The 15,960-nt window shown below is 57.4% G+C and overlaps 1 protein-coding gene across 1 annotated transcript; it reads left to right on the top strand.

Moving 5' to 3' along the window:
- Positions 1-674: 674 nt before the first annotated feature.
- Positions 675-11,206, top strand: RAB11B (RAB11B, member RAS oncogene family). The gene is made up of 5 exons (XM_030879564.3): positions 675-847; positions 7,836-8,031; positions 8,885-9,078; positions 9,430-9,510; positions 10,162-11,206. The coding sequence occupies exons 1-5, from the start codon at positions 808-810 to the stop codon at positions 10,305-10,307; spliced, it is 657 nt and encodes a 218-aa protein (XP_030735424.1). The 5' UTR covers positions 675-807; the 3' UTR covers positions 10,308-11,206.
- The last annotated feature ends 4,754 nt before the right edge of the window (positions 11,207-15,960 follow it).

Here is a 15,960-nt window from a genome sequence, read left to right as displayed (position 1 = left end):
ATACTTTAATGTCAAGTAGGGATAAATCCTTGGGGTGAGGGATGGAATAAAACAGGATAAGGGGACAGAGAAGGGGAGACAGTCTGACACCGAGTAAGGATTTACAAATATTTGTTAAAGACTTAAAGACAGACAGTGGGTGGTTGATTTAGTATGTGTTTAGGTCAACGATCTAGTCATACTCCAAAGATTCCATAAGGTGAGTTTCTCCCGTTTTACAGAGGGAGAAAACTGCAACCCGGAGAGGAGACCTCTAAGCTAAAAAAGTCCCCACTCAGATGTTCCCCAGAAACTGCCATTTCTGGGGGCAGCGGGCGTGGGGGTGGGGGTGGGCGGCCCGCAGAGCAGCGCGCATTGACCTATGACGTCATCGGGACGGTAAATAGCGTAACACTACCTGGACGTAGCCCCATTTCCCCTCCCGGACAGGTCCTCTGCTGGTCCGGTACTGCCTGAATCAAACCTCTCATTGGCTACTCTCTCCGTCAATCCGTTTCATTCTTCCAGTTTTTCCGCCCCGCCTTCCAGATCTCGCCTGTGATAGGCTGGCGAGGCCGTCACTTCATAAAGGTCCGCATTCCTTCCGCCTTTCTCCAGGAGACCGAGAGAGAAGAAGGTGGATCTCCGGCGGCGCCCACCCCGGGGGCTCTGATTCCGCCTCTTATTGGCTTCTCTGGGTGCCGGTCGCTACGCCATCCATCGCTGATTGGCCATCCGGCCGCCACTCTGCGCGGCGCCGGCTCCGCCCCCGTCGGGTGTTTGTGGTGGGGCTGCGAAGTCGCCAATCCCGCCGGAAGCGCCAGGACAATGGGGACTCGGGACGACGAGTACGACTACCTATTCAAAGGTGCGGTTGGTGGGGCACAGACGGGCGAGCGGGCGGCGGCGAGGCGCCGGGCAAGCACCCAGGCTGCGCTCCAGGCCTCTGGGCCCAGGCCGGAGCCCGAGGCTTGGGGCCTGGCAGGCCAGGCAGCCAGGATGGCCAGTGCAGGCCGGGCTTGGTCAAGTTCGGGCCGGGATGCGCAGCCGTGCGGGGCAGGCTGTCCAGAGAGGTTTGGGGGCCCGGGATGCTCCGAGGCGGGGCCAGGGCCCAGGGGGGTGGGGCCCGGGGCAGTGGGAGAGGCCGTTAGGGGCGGGGCATTAAGAGGGGGCGGGGCCGCCCCAGAATTTGGCGGGCCGGGCTGGGTGGAAAGCTCCCTTCGTGATGGGGGCGTGTCCGTTAGAGGCGGGGCTAGGATGTGGTGGGCGTGTCCAATAAGTGGGCTAGGGTGGGCGGGTGGGGGTGGTGCTCTCATGGAGTAGGAGGGGCCAGTCTTGATTGGTGGCAGTGCATCTGGGGGCGGAGCCCTGGAAGGGAGGGGCGGACAATGGGGGTTGAGGTGCGTGTGTGGCAGGGGTGGGGATGTTTACCCTGGATTGGGGAGCAGAGTCGGAATTGCGTGTAGGGGCACCTGGGGTGGTGGCGGGGGACTGTGTGTGCTGAACCCAGGCCTGGTGGTTAACAGCAATAATTATGTCTTAACTCTTAGAGCTCTTGAGCGCTGTCCAAGCACCTGCACTTTTCTAAGCACTTTACACACATGAATTCATTGAAATCCTCAGCACAACCCTGTGAGATCCATTTTATCCAGCATCTCTCTTTATGGACCTGGAAACTGGAGGGACAGTTTAAGTATTAAAGCAAGATTTGAACCCAGACCACTTAAGGAGTGTATCTGGGGGGGCTTGTGGCCAAGATCTGGGACTGGGGTTGTCAGATGGTCTCCTCCAACCTGCTGGAGGATCTTCCCTGCCAAGGCAACAGAGGACTCTAGGAGCCTCAAGTAAGGCCTAGGAAGGTCAGGCAGCTTAGGGGTCACTGACTTTACAGTACCTTCTGTGCCAACCTAGGCTTTGGGCAGGTCCTGTGCTGCTGTGCTGGGCTCCCTGGCTGGCATTGGTCACCCTTGAGAGCTAACCCCTGGATGCACACAGGACACCTTTGCCATGCTGCCTGCTGCGTGAGGGTGTGCTTCCCATGCCAGCCATTGACATCTTTCCCTCGTTGGGGGAGCTTGGCCATCCCTGGGAGTGTGGCCTGTGTGACACTGTGTGTCTATGGTATTATCCCTGGTTGGGTCTGGGGTTCTGGGGACCTTGGGAATGTAGAAAATGGGATGGAGCACTTCCTACCTGGGATATCCACGTGGTAAAAGGTTTCTGGGCAGAACGAGTCCCCATGCAAAGGTCCGGAGTTGTCACACAGCACCATGGGCTCGAGGAGCTGCCTGCAGGCTGATACGTTGCTGCCAAGTGAGGCTGTGTGGTCGGCAGGCATTGGGCCCAGGCCCTTGTGCCGACTGAACCTTGGGGTCTCACTTTAGAGGCAGAGGAAGCTCTGTCAGGGCCTTGGGGACGGGTGATAGGTGGACTGGACGCCAGTCCTGCTGCAGCTGGTGCCTGTCTCTCTACCCAGCCCACCCTGAGGCAGCTGCTCCCCAGGTCCTGGCTGGCACCCACCTGGATGTGTTACTACAAGGGCAGGGGGCGTTCCTCCCAGCGTTTCCGTGGTCATTCCCTACTTGTTATTTTCAGCCGTTTGCTGTTGTAAATAACCCAGCTCCAAGTGTTTGCACGAGTCATCGTTTGCCCTTTGGGTTATTTCCTTGAAGTATGTTCCCAGAAGTCCAGTTATTGGGTCAGGGGCAAGGGAGCAGGCTGTGCGCTTCTCAGGATTCATCTCTGGAGTCCTCTTCCTGGAAACACTAGTACCACAGCTGGTGTGGGGGGGGGCGGGGGCGGTGCCTGCCTGCCCCGCTGCCCTCTCCCACTGGGCTCCTTTTCTGAGTAGAGCAGGTGCCCTGCTGTCTCAAGCCAGGTCAGATGCGAAAGTGTAATTCACAAGGTCAGTGTTTACCAAACGGGTCCTCTGAGACCTCACCTTCACACGTAACGCCTTGTTGGAGGACCCTCTATTATCTTTTAATATTTGTTTGTTTGTTTTTATAAATTTATTTTAAATTTTTGTCTGTGTTGCGTCTTTGTTGCTGTGCACATGCGGGCTTTCTTTAGTTGCGGCGAGCGGGGGCTACTCTTCGATACAGTGTGTGTGCTTCTCATTGCAGTGGCTTCTCTTGTTGTGGAGCACAGGCTCTAGGTGCATGGGCTTCAGTAGTTGTGGCACACAGGCTCAGTAGTTGTGGTGCATGTGCTTAGTTGCTCTGCGGCATGTGGGATCTTCCCAGACCAGGGCTTGAACCTGTGTCCCCTGCATTGGCAGGTGGATTCTTAAGCACTGCGCCACCAGGGAAGTCCCCTAATATTTGTTTTTAAATCCACTCAGTTTTTGTCTCACTTAAATAGGAAAAGGAAATTCTTTCTGACTCTTAGAAGGAAGAAAGGAAGCCAGCAGGTAGACAGGCCGCCACCATGGCATCACTGGCCATAAATATGGCAGGTAGACTGAAACGTGAATACACTGCACCCCACAGACCCTCCTGAGACCCCGTGCCTTGCAGAGGGTCAGGCCTAGGCAGTACAGAGGTGTCCAGGACACAGCTGTGCCAGAAGGGTTGACAAGGACCAGAAGGGTTGACAAGGACCGGTACTCTCACCGTACATCTCCCCAGCCCTGCTGCCTGGTGCGGGGAGTCCTTCAGGAGTGGAGGGGGGCTGTGATCCTCTCATCCCCCATCCCGTGCCCAGCCTCCTCCAGGCTTCAGTCACCTTCCCCAGGCCCTGCCCTGGGCACAGAGGGGCCACACCTCTCACGTGGGACGCTGGCTGCCCCCTCTCTAGCCTTCCCACTACTGACTTGCTTTTTTTGGCAGCCACGTCACAGGTTGGCTCTCCTGACCCCCCAGCAGAGGCCAGCAGATCCCTGTGGGTGTTCCACACCCCCCCCCCCAGTCCCCGTGTGGCTTGTTTTCCTCCCTGCTCATCTCCCGCCCCCGCCAGGAGTGAGGCTGTTTATTTGCACTTAATTATAGATCCTCACATTTATCCTGCTAACATTTTATCCTTTTCAGCGAGGGGCCATTTTCCCAGCCTGCCGATCAATCCCCGGGGGCGCCCCAAACTCTCCTCTGATGGACTGGGCGGCAGGGGCCACAGTGCGAGCAGCTAGGTCCCCAAGGGCCACCAAGGCCTTCCCAGAGCTCCCACCACTCACTTACTCCCAGGGAACAGGCCGGCCCCAGTGCTCACCAGGTGCTCCCGAGGCAGCCTCCTGGCTCTCCAGCCTGAGCAGACTTCACACCTTGCCGGCTGGTCTGGGACCCGAGCACACCAGCTCCCCCCATTATGAATGGTGGCCCTGCCTGTGCCCCGGTTTGGGGCACCTGTCCTCTGCTCTCTGATCCCCCTGGGGAATAGCTCCTGGGGGAGGGGTGGAGCCCTGCTCTGCCTGGAGTCGGGGAGCCGAGCGCCCCTAATGGCCACTCGGTGACCGGAGTGTCAGAATGGGGGCCCCAGATGTGCCACGCTGTCGTGGGGCGGGCCAGAGGACCAAGGGCTTCCAGGAGCTGCCAGCTCTTTGTTTTTGCCAACTGGGCTTGCCTGCTCTGCCAGCCAACTGGTGTGCCCAGGGGGACCGTGTCCCGGCCAGTGATGCCACCAACTCCTGTGGAAATGCTGGGGGCTGCGTCCTCAAGGGCCCTTTCTTTCCCGGAGACAACAGATGACTTGTATCTTCGACAATGCCATTCTCATTCCCAGCCTGCACACGGGACCAGCCCGGCCGCTGCCCTGCTGGCCACTTCTGCATTGGGCACCGCGTGCCAGGGACCGCGGGGGCAGCCCCGCCTCCCCGCCATTTGTCCGGGCAGCGGCTGGTGGCCGTTGTTCTGCTCTGGCCTCCACTGTTCTCACTGGGTGACCTTGGGCCAGGGAACTTGGTCACTCTGTATTGAGCGTCTCCAGCTGTACACGATAACATGAACATCTGTCGCTGGGGTGGCCCTGAGAACTCCGTAACAAAGCCTTTAGGGCTGGGCCCGGCCTGAGGGGCTGAGGAGATGGTTGGCTGGGCCGGGGCAGAACCCCGATGTGGCAAAGGGGATCCCGAGGCTGGACAGCTGGACAGGGCTGGGAAGGGAGTGAGAGGGTGGGGAGGATACAGGCAAGGGCCCAAAAGGACCCTCCTCCTCATTTCCTGTTCTGTTCCTGAGGATATGAGAAGTATGTACAGACATCCCTGGCTTTGGCCAGCTTCCTGCAACCGCCGTGGGCACGAGGTGACGGGGTGAGAGTGTGGACAGTCAGTCCAGTCATGGCCCCACTGGCATGGCTGGGCGCCCTTGACCCTCAGCCCCAGACCCATGTCCATTCACCTCTTTCCACCTTTCTCTGAAGTCAACTTGGCATTCTTATGCTGGGTGCCCCCAGTGTCAGGGGAGGACGCTGACACTGTCATCACAGATGTTGTGGGCTAGGCCACGTGGTGGTTTGGGAGAAGAGGAGAAGCCTGCACCCAGGGATTTTGAAAGACAAATAGGAGTTTGCTAGCTACTCTAGGGGTTCAGGATACCCCAGATGGTGGGAGAGGAGGAAGCTGAACCCAGACCCCTGAGCTCAGCCCTGGATCCAGAAAACCTGCGTTCACATCCTGCTGGACCACTCTCCAGCTGGGTGGCCCTGGGCAAGCTGCTGGTCGCTGCGCTTGGTTGGGGGATGGGAGTGAGCCTGCAGTCATGCACGGACTCAGAGCCCAGCTCTGCCTTTGGTGACCACGTGCCTTAAGCTGGTCATTCCCCCGTCTGCACCTCAGTTTCTCATCTGTAAAATGGGTCATGTGATGCATATGTGAGATGATGGCACGGGACGTTCTTCCTGTTCTTGTTCTTGGCTCTAAAGCAACCTGTCCAGAGAGGGTGCTGGGTCCTGGGGGCTGCCTGGCCCGCCCCCTCCTTACTTGTGGCCCAAGGATGGTGACCTGGCCATCTTCCAGTGTCGGGGGAGGTGGGCCTGGGAAGCTCCGCCAGCCACTTTGGCGTTTGTTCATTCGACAGGCATTGCTCAGGTGCGTCCCGTGCGCCGGGCAGTGCTCCAGGTCCTGGGGATACAGCAGGGAACCAGACTGTCTGAGATGGCTGCCCTCGAGGCAGAATGACAAAAAAAAAGTCTATAAGGGAAACCTGGTGAGTGTGAGAGGGTAGGGAGAGCTATGGGGGAAAGGTAGGGGAGGGGAATGGGGAGTGTTGGGGGGAGTGGGTTTTGGGGTTTTTAAAAATATATATATTTATTTATTTATTTGGCTGTGCCGGGTTTTAGTTGCGGCGTGCGGGATCTTTAGTTGCGGCATGCCGGCTCATAGTTGCAGCGCGCGGGATCTAGTTCCCCGACCAGGGATCGAACCTGGGCCCCCTGCGGTGGAAGTGTGGAGTCTTAACCACTGGACCGCCAGCGAAGTCCTGGGAGGGGGGTTTTAAGAGGATGGCTGCAGGGAGCCTCCTCGATCAAGTGCCATCCGAGGGGCCACACGGAGTAGATGAGGGCAGGAACCTGGTGGGTACCCAGGGAAGAACACTACGGCAAAGGGTAGCGTTGCAGGGAGGCCTGTGTGTCTGGAGCAGAGTGAGCGAGGGAGAGAGAGGCAGGAGGTGAGGGCAGGGAGGGGACGGGGCAGGTCATGCACGGCCCTGTGGGCTGCCGGGAGGACTTTGGAGGTGGGAGCCCTGGAAGGCTGTAGGCAGAGGAGGGATGGGACCCACGCAGGGTGCTCACAGGCACCCTCTGGCGGCCAAGAGGAAAACAGCCTGTTGGCTGAAGCCGAGAGTAAATGTAAGGGCGGGCACCAGGGAGGAGGCTGTCACAGCAACAGGGAGTGACGGGAGTGATGATGGCCTGGGGTCGGGGAGCAGTGAAAGTGCTAAGAAGCAGCAGGAATCTGAACACGTACACGTAGAAGTTCTCATCAAGGAAAAACTTTACATCGGGGCCTTGGGTGACCAAGTCTGCAGCCCCCGTGGCTCCCCACGAGCCAGAGGCACCCTGGGGTACCAGAGCCTAAGGCCCACACTTGGGGGTCCCTGTGGTTTCCAGCTGGGACGTCCGGAAAGAAAGGCTGTTTCTTCTGCGCCGCACACACACCTATGCACACACTGACACGAGTCCCCATTGTGTCCTGGGTCTGAGCACAGCCCTCCAGGCCCGGGCCCCTCCAGGACCCTCCAGCCTAGAGCTTGGAGCGGCTGGGCCGCTAGAGGCAGGGCTTCTACAGGTGGAGGCAGGAAGCTCAATAAAGGGAGGGATGGAGGGAAAGACCCGCCTATGCCTGCCCTGCTCTGCCCTGCGCTGCTCAGGAGGGCCCTTGTTCCCACCTCCCTGCAGGACGATCTGACCCCCCCACCCCCGCCCCGTCTTAGCGTACGAGATGCTGGCTGAGTTCTGATCCCAGGCATTCCCGTGTCCCCCTCCCCGAGGTGGCTCTTGTTACTGTCTCCCTTTTCACACCTGTGGAAAAGGCAGCCCAGAGACGTTAAGTGACTTGCCCAAGGTCACCCAGCCCTGGGGCTTTCTCAGGCATGCCTGGCTGCCCAGGTCACCAGGGCACTGTGGAGGTTTGGGAGTTGATGGATCCCCAAGCTGCCTTCTGCCGGGATGCCTGGATCCCTGTGTCCCATCAGAGCAGGGGCAACCCTATTCGCTTCTGTACCAGGAAGCGTGGTTCCTCGGGCCAGTGGCCCCAGGACAGCTCCAACTCTGCCCCGTCACTGGCTGTCGCGTGTCTGCAGCACCCGGGGCGCCACTGTGAAGGTTCTGTGGGTGGACGTGGGCAGCGCGTGGGGTCTTGGCTCGGGGGCGCTGCCCCCCTCTGACCCAGGGAGGCTCACTCGTATCCCTCCCCGCTCCCACAGTGGTGCTCATCGGGGACTCGGGCGTGGGGAAGAGCAACCTGCTGTCGCGCTTCACCCGCAACGAGTTCAACCTGGAGAGCAAGAGCACGATTGGCGTGGAGTTCGCCACCCGCAGCATCCAGGTGGACGGCAAGACCATCAAGGCACAGATCTGGGACACCGCCGGCCAGGAGCGCTACCGCGCCATCACCTCGGCGTGAGTGGCGGGGCCGGGGAGGCCGAGGGCCCCAAGAGATGGGTAGGAGTTGGGCTGGGGGGGGGCGGGGGAAGGGGAGAGCACAGACCTGAGAGCAGGGGGCGCAGGGTGGAGGGACAAGACCCCCAGGAGCTGTGGGACCCTCTGAAAGGCCAGTGCCCAGGCTGTGACCCCAGGTGGGCATGTCCCACAGCCCCTCTGACCCCTGGCGTCCCACTGAGGCACTGCAGTGTTGCCGGGTGCTGGCTACACAGTGAGGGCTGTTATCAGGCTCTGCCCGCTCCCCAGCCTGCCTGCTCGGCCCGCCCTGCCCAGCCGTGTTCCCAGCCTTCCTTTTCCAGGTGCAGCCCTGGCACCCCTGGCCCTCCTGTGGCCACCCCACCATCAGGACCCCCTCGACTGCCTCTTCCCTGACGCTCCCAACTCCTGGCCATTCCCTGTCAGTCACTTGCTGTCTTCTGGAATCCCTCCACCGAGGCCTGGTCACCTTCCCGGCTCCTTGATCCCTTGGAATGGATGTGCGTCCATCCATTTCCTTGGTGCTCTGGGCGGACAGGGCCACAGCAGGCATTAGAGCTTCTGCCCTTTCCCTGCATAGTCACTGTTTTCCTCCTCCCCTTTTGATGGCTGACCCTGTGGGTGTCTTCTGATCCCAGATCCTAAACCTCCCTCCTTAGGCCTCCCCATTCCTGAGCTGAATCTGGGGAGTGGAGCCGGGGCCTCAGGACACGCACCCCTCCCTCGAGGCCCTGATGGCCACCCCTCGGGCCAAGGAGCCACTGCCCACAGAGACTGGGGGGCCCCCAGGGACGCGGGCTCAGCTCACGCCTGGGCCCTGCCCCCATCCCTGCAGATACTACCGTGGTGCCGTGGGTGCGCTGCTGGTGTATGACATCGCCAAGCACCTGACTTACGAGAACGTGGAGCGCTGGCTGAAGGAGCTGCGGGACCACGCCGACAGCAACATCGTCATCATGCTGGTGGGCAACAAGAGCGACCTGCGCCACTTGCGGGCCGTGCCCACGGATGAGGCCCGCGCCTTCGCAGGTGAGCGCACGCCGGGCCAGAGGGCACGGCCAGAGGGCTGCTAGGTGTCAGTCCAGGCCATCTGCTCTGGCCAGGGCCTCTAGGTGCCACACTTCTGAGAGCAAGACTCTGACTGAAGCATCCGAGAAGCATCTGGAATGCAGGCAGCTCCCCTGCACCAGGTGCATCTTCCCTGGCCGTGCCCATGGCTGCAGGGGTGGGCATCTCCATCCTACCCCTTCGGCCCCAGCCCTTCATTTCCTGGGCCAGGTGAGCAGACAGGCAGCCACAGTCCCCAAGAGGAGGGTATAGGGGACCACCCTCCCCCGCCTCCACCAGCTGACTCACCTGGGCAAATATTCTCTCTTTCAGAAAAGAACAACTTGTCCTTCATTGAGACCTCAGCCTTGGATTCCACCAACGTAGAGGAAGCTTTCAAGAACATTCTCACAGGTGGTCACAGGGCCCAGCTGGGATCACAGAGGGTGGGCATGGGAAGGGCACCAGCCACACGGGTCACGTGCTCCAGAACGCAGCCCCTGAACCTTCCTTCCTTAAAACTGCTGTTCAGTCTGGACACGAGGACAGACAGGGCACCTTCCACAGCGTGAGGCCAGATCCCACCCCTGCTGGCACTCAGGGCACAGAGACCCTCTCAGCCCAGCTCCCGTAGATGGGCCCTGCCATGGCTTCACTAGAGAACAGCCCACAGCTGGGGAGGCAGGTGGCCTCAGGGTCCCAGAGCCGCTGGGCTTCTGGGAGTTTCTCCTGAGGGAGGAGGGCCTCTGATCTTAAAGAATGCGATACCTGTGCTGGGAGTTACATCTGCAAACAGATATGGGTCCTTCCCTTGCTGAGTACACAGCCAGCATTGGGGATGGGCAGGGAGCCTCCAGGAGCCCAGCCCATGGCATGGATCCCCCTGACGTGATGGGGCGCACAGGGCACAGTGGGAGCCTTTGGAAAGGGTTCCAACTCAGCATCCAGGGCGCTACCGTGAGGAGGTGACATCCAGATGAGTCCTGTGGGAGGGGGAGGTAACCGAGATTGGGGGCACACAGTGCATTCACCCTGTGTCGTTCTCCCCGCCCCCGCCCACCGCAGAGATCTACCGCATCGTGTCACAGAAGCAGATCGCGGACCGCGCAGCGCACGACGAGTCCCCCGGAAACAACGTGGTGGACATCAGCGTGCCACCCACCACCGACGGACAGAAACCCAACAAGCTGCAGTGCTGCCAGAACCTGTGACCGCCCCGCGCCTGGTCTCAGCGTGCGTGCACGTGCTCATCCTCCGCCCACCCCTCACTGCCCTGTCCTCCCTGCCCACCCCCTCCGCCCCTCTGTGACTGGCTCCTGCCCTCCCATCGAGCTCCGCACGAAGAACAGGAGTTGAGCGGCATCTCCTGTCCCGCCCAAGGAAAGCTAGAAGCCCCGGCTGCTGCACCTGCTGTCCTTGGGTCCCAGTGGGCATCTCAGCGGGGCGGGGAGGGGAGGGTGGCAGGATGGACCGGGCCGGCCAGAGGCCAAGAGGATGGGCACACCGAGCAGGCTTCTCCAGTTTTCCACGGTAGCCTCCGGGGAGCCATCGCCGCCCTCCCTCTCTGGCCAGCTGGCCCAGCTGGCCCCCGGTCCCCACCCAGAGCCCCATTCCAGGCTGAAGCCCGAAGAGCAAGGCGCCAGGGGCCAGGCAGACGGACACTCTTGGCTCTTGGCATCCCGCTCCCCCGCGCGCAGCCAGCAGCGCACATGCCTTCGACCTCTCCCGTGCGTGCGCAACTCCAGCTCCTGCCTGTAGATTTATGCTGGGAGAAGACCCTCTCCCCACCTTACCCTCCTTTTTGCACGCGGCGCGCTCTCCACCCACCACCCCCTCCCTGTGCCCTTCTCTCTGTCTTGTCTCCCTGTCTGGTCAGGAACCTGTTTGCAAGTGAAGCAATATCTCCGTGTTTTGTATATACAACCGCTCTTGTAGCCTTTGGTTTTTTTGTTATTGTAGAGAAACACAGATTCTTTATACACTTTGTAAGATTTATGCCAAACCCTAGCTCTCGATCTCTTATTCTTCCTGTGGCCCCTGCACTGTTGCCCCGATGCCTCGTTTCTCTCGCCCGGTTACTAAAATGTATAATCCGACTTCTGTACAGAAACCTGCCGCTGCGCCTTTGTCTTCTTTCTCTCCACCAGGCGGCGCTCCCGAGCCAGGGTCCGTCGCTGCAAGCTCCAGCAGCCCTGGCTCAGCCCCACCCACCCCCGCCCCGCGGACAACGCGGAGCACCCTGAGCTGACCACGGGGGTCCTGGGGTGGGTGAGGGTGTTGTTGGGTGGACCTTCTTCTTGCTGCCCGTGTGGCAGGGAGGAAGGGAAGGCGAGGGCTTGGGCAGGTAAACTCCCTGGCCCTAGGACAGCCAGCCCTAAGACCAGAGGGTGCCCCTTGGGAAGGGGTGGGCTGTGCCCGCTGCTCCCTGTTCTCAGCCCCCCCGGTTGGGGTTCACTGCTTTCATCCACTGCCCACCCACCTAGCCACCACCTCACCTGTCACCTTGCCCAGGGAGGTTGGCGATGCCAGTCCCACCCCTGCTCCCTCCATCCCAGACTGACCTATGAGGAGGGCCCACGGTGGGGGGGGACACTGGTGATAGAGGAGAAGCGCACAGGCCGGGGGGCAACTGTTGCTCTGCCTCTCCTCAGGACCCAGCTTCTCCCGCTGGTCTGGGTGGCAGGGCTGGCTTGAGGGCCACTTGCCACTGCAGAGGAGGCTTATAGCCATCCCCCCAGGCCTATATGGGCCCTCCACCCTACCCTGCACTGATCACATGACCCAATGTGTGTTTCCTCTCACCTGAGTTCCGGCAGCTGTTCTAGAAGCTCCAGCCTCTGGCTAAAGCCACTTGTGACCTTGACCCCTAGGAGAGCCACCAGAGAGGGGGATGCACGCCCTCCAGGCACTGGCTGCCCTGCCTGGAGGGATGGGCGAGCCCAGATACATCTCTCCCGAGGAGCTCAGAGCCACAGGGAATGTTCCGAAAAGGGGGGTGGAGTAAGTCAGGGTGTGTGGTCCAGGCCAAAGGGGTATCCTGGGCCAAGGACGTTGGTGGGAGAGCTGGGGGTCTGGTGGGAGCCGTTCATAACAGCCCTTGGGGGCACTGACTCCTCTGGGTTTGGACAGGGCAGGGCGTGGAGAGGGTGGCTGGTGGAAGGAGAGGTCGGGAGGGCCAGGAAAAGTGGTGAGGCACCCTGAAGGGTTTCAAGCAGTCAGAAGATGAAATCTGGGACTTCCCTGGTAGTCCGGTGGTTAGGACTCTGCGCTTCCACTGCAGGGGGCACGGGTTCATCCCTGGTTAGGGGAACTAAGATCCCGGATGCCCTGCAGCGTAGCCAAAAAAAAAAAAAAATCAAACCTTTCTGGAGCCTCTGTGATTGGCCAGCCCTGGGGCATATACCTGAGAACAAGAATGATGTGACCCTGTGCCCTTGGGGGGTCACAGTACAGCGATGTTGTTTCAATTACTCTACAGTCAGTGATTTACTAAGCACAGCGTGTTCTCTCTGTGCCAGGCACTTTTTAAAAAATATATAAATTTATTTTATTTACTTTTGGCTGCGTTGGGTCTTCATTGCTGCACACGGGCTTTCTCTTGTTGCGGTGAGTGGGGGCTTCTCATCGCAGTGGCTTCTCTTGTTGCGGAGCACGGACTCTAGGCGCGCGGGCTTCAGTAGTTGTGGCTCGTGGGCTCTACAGCGCAGACTCAGTAGCTGTGGCGCAAGGGCTTAATTGCTCCACGGCATGTGGGATCTTCCTTGGATCCCGCCACCAGAGAAGCCCCGGGAACCAGGTTTTTCACCGTCACAGAAGGACTTTAGAAACATGTAAAGCGGCTGGAATAAACCTTGGTGTTGAATTCGAATTAGAGATATTGGTGGGCACTCATGCGTTTAAAGACATAAGATAATATAGGGACATATTGTAACATATTACAATGAGAGAAGCAAGAAATAATGACACTGGCCTTCCCTGGTGGCGCAGAGGTTAGGAATCCGCCTGCCAATGCATGGGACACGGGTTCGAGCCCTGGTCCGGAAAGATCCCACATGACACGGAGCAACTAAGCCCGTGCGCCACAGCTGCTGAGCCTGCGCTCTAGAGCCCCGTGAGGCACAACTACTGAAGCCTGCATGCCTAGAGCCCATGCCTAGAGCAACAAGAGAAGCCACCGCAATGAGAAGCCCGCGCACCACAAAGAAGAGTAGTCCCCGCTAGCCGCAACTAGAGAAAGCCTGCGCGCAGCAACGAAGACCCAAGCAGCCAAAAACAAATAAATAAATTTGTTTTAAAAAAAAAAAACTTAAAAAAAAAAGAAATAATGATACTGTGGTAGCAATGAGCCCACCTGGCACCCAGATCTTGGTTTCTAAATATTATTCCCCACTAAACAGAAGGAAAGCTCCTTGGAGAAAGGGTGGAGTCCAGAACTGGGGCCGGTAAAATTTCAAGAAAAAACCACTCTGGAACATCTTGTTGAGCCAATAAGGAAGGAAGTGCCAAAGATGGAATTAGAAAACAATCATCATTTAGCAATCATTATCTGATAGAAGAGACAGACATGGTGGACACCTCCGTGCCACTCCCTTTTTCCTGCCTTCATTGAGGATGTGCTGCCTGGAGCCACAGCAGCCATCTAGCTACATGAGAAAAAGGCCAAGAGAATCTAGGTCATTAACCCTAATATCATTTGACCAAATCAATGCCAGCAGCCATCCTCCTCCAGAATTCTTGTAAATAAAAATAAAACCCTCTTTGCTAACAACAGCAACAAAATTTAATTCAGGCAAGAATCATCAATGAATATTAAATCTGGTGGGTGAAGGTCTGTTGAGGAGCAGATATTTAATCAGTTTCATGGTATTTTCCAATAAGGCACTTACTGATAAGTGCAACATGAACTCATGCTGGAGAAACCTGGAAGACACCATTTAATTAATTAATTAATTTTAAAATATATATATATTTTTGATGTGGACCATTTTTATTTTTATTTTATTTATTTATTTTTGGCTGCGCTGGGTCTTCCTTGTTGCGTGCGCACTTTCTCTAGCTGCGGCAAGCGGGGTCTACTCTTCGTTGCAGTGCGTGGGCTTCTCAGTGCGTTGGCTGAGCACGGGCTCTAGGCACGCGGGCTTCAGTAGTTGTGGCTTGTGGGCTCTAGAGCGCAGGCTCAGTAGCTGTGGCGCACGGGCTTTGTTGCTCCGCGGCATGTGGGAACTTCCCGGACCAGGGCTTGAACCCTTGTCCTCTGCATTGGCAGGTGGATTCTTAACCACTGCGGATGTGGACCATTTTTAAAGCCCTTATTGAATTTGTTACAATATTGCTTCGTTTTATGTTTTGGTGTTTTGGCCGCCAGGCATGTGAGATCTTAGCTCCCCGACCAGGGATGGAACCCACACCCCCTGCATTGGAAGGGAAAGTCTTAACAACTGGACCTCAGGGGAAGTCCCTGGAAGACACCGTTTTAACATAATCAGGTTAATATAATTAGGGTAGGTTATAAGTAGTGGAAGAAATCAACATTCTTTGCCTCCTGATACATGCACTGAGAACACAACATCACTTCTGTGGTTTCTGTCCTAAATGCATGTCATGAGGAAATATTAAAGAAAAGCAAATTGAGAGGCTTTCTACAAAATAACTAGCCAGTAATCTCCAAAAATATCAAGGTCATAAAAGACAAGGAAAGAACGAGGAATTGTTCCAGACTGCAGGAGACTGAATTAGACAGCAAAATACAACATGTGATCCTGGGACGGATGCTGGAGATTTAAAGAACTTTACTGAAACTCTGAATGGGATTTGGGAATTACCTGGTGATACTGGATCCATATTAATTGCCTGATTTTGAAGATCATACTGTGATTATGTGGAAGAATGTGCTTTACTTAAGAAATAAACTGGGGGGCTTCCCTGGTGGCACAGTGGTTGAGAGTCTGCCTGCCGATGCAGGGGACACGGTTCGTGCCCCGGTCCGGGAAGATCCCACATGCCGCGGAGCGGCTGGGCCCGTGAGCCATGGCCGCTGAGCCTGCGCATCCGGAGCCTGTGCTCCGCAATGGGAGAGGCCACAACAGTGAGAGGCCCGAGTACCGCAAAAAAAAAAAAAAAAAAAAAAGGAATAAACTGAGACTTCTCTGGTGGTGCAGTGGTTAAGAATACGCCTGCCAATGCAGGGGAAACAGGTTCAAGTCCTGGTCCGGGAAGATTCCCCCATGCTGTGGAGCAACTAAGCCTGTGCGCCACAGCTACTGAGCCTGCGTTCTAGAGTCTGCGAGTTACAACTACTGAGCCCACGTGCCACAACTACTGAAGCCTGCGTGCCTAGAGCCCGTGCTCTGCAACAAGAGAAGCCACTGCAACGAGAAGCCCGTGCACCGCAACGAAGAGTAGCCCTTGCTCGCCACAACTAGAGAAAGCCCAAGGGGAGCAATGAAGACACGACGCAGCCAAAAATAAAAATTAATTGATTAATAAATTTTAAAAAGTTAAGAAAACCAATCGGTTAAAAAAAAAAGAAAGAAAGAAACACTAGAGACTTCACTGGTGGTCCAGTGATTAAGAATCGGCCTTCCAATGCAGGGGATGTGGATTCGATCACTGGTCAAGGAACTAAGATCCCACATGCCTCAGGGCAACTAAGCCCGTGCACCTCAACTACTGAGCCCACTTGCCACAACTAGGGAGAAGCCCGCCTGCCTCAAAGAAAGAAAGAAACACTGAAGAATTAAGGGTTAATGAGACACCATGTGTGTATCTTATACTCAAAGGATTCAAAAATGTTAACAATTGGGGAATCTGGGCAAAGTGTTTATGGGAGCTCTTGCATTCTTTCGGCAACTTTTATGTAAATTT

The sequence above is a fragment of the Globicephala melas genome, chromosome 3, assembly GCF_963455315.2.
Source record: "Globicephala melas chromosome 3, mGloMel1.2, whole genome shotgun sequence".
Classification (NCBI taxonomy): domain Eukaryota; kingdom Metazoa; phylum Chordata; class Mammalia; order Artiodactyla; family Delphinidae; genus Globicephala; species Globicephala melas.
Note: the sequence above shows the minus strand (reverse complement) of the source record. Positions and strands in the feature narration are given on the sequence as shown.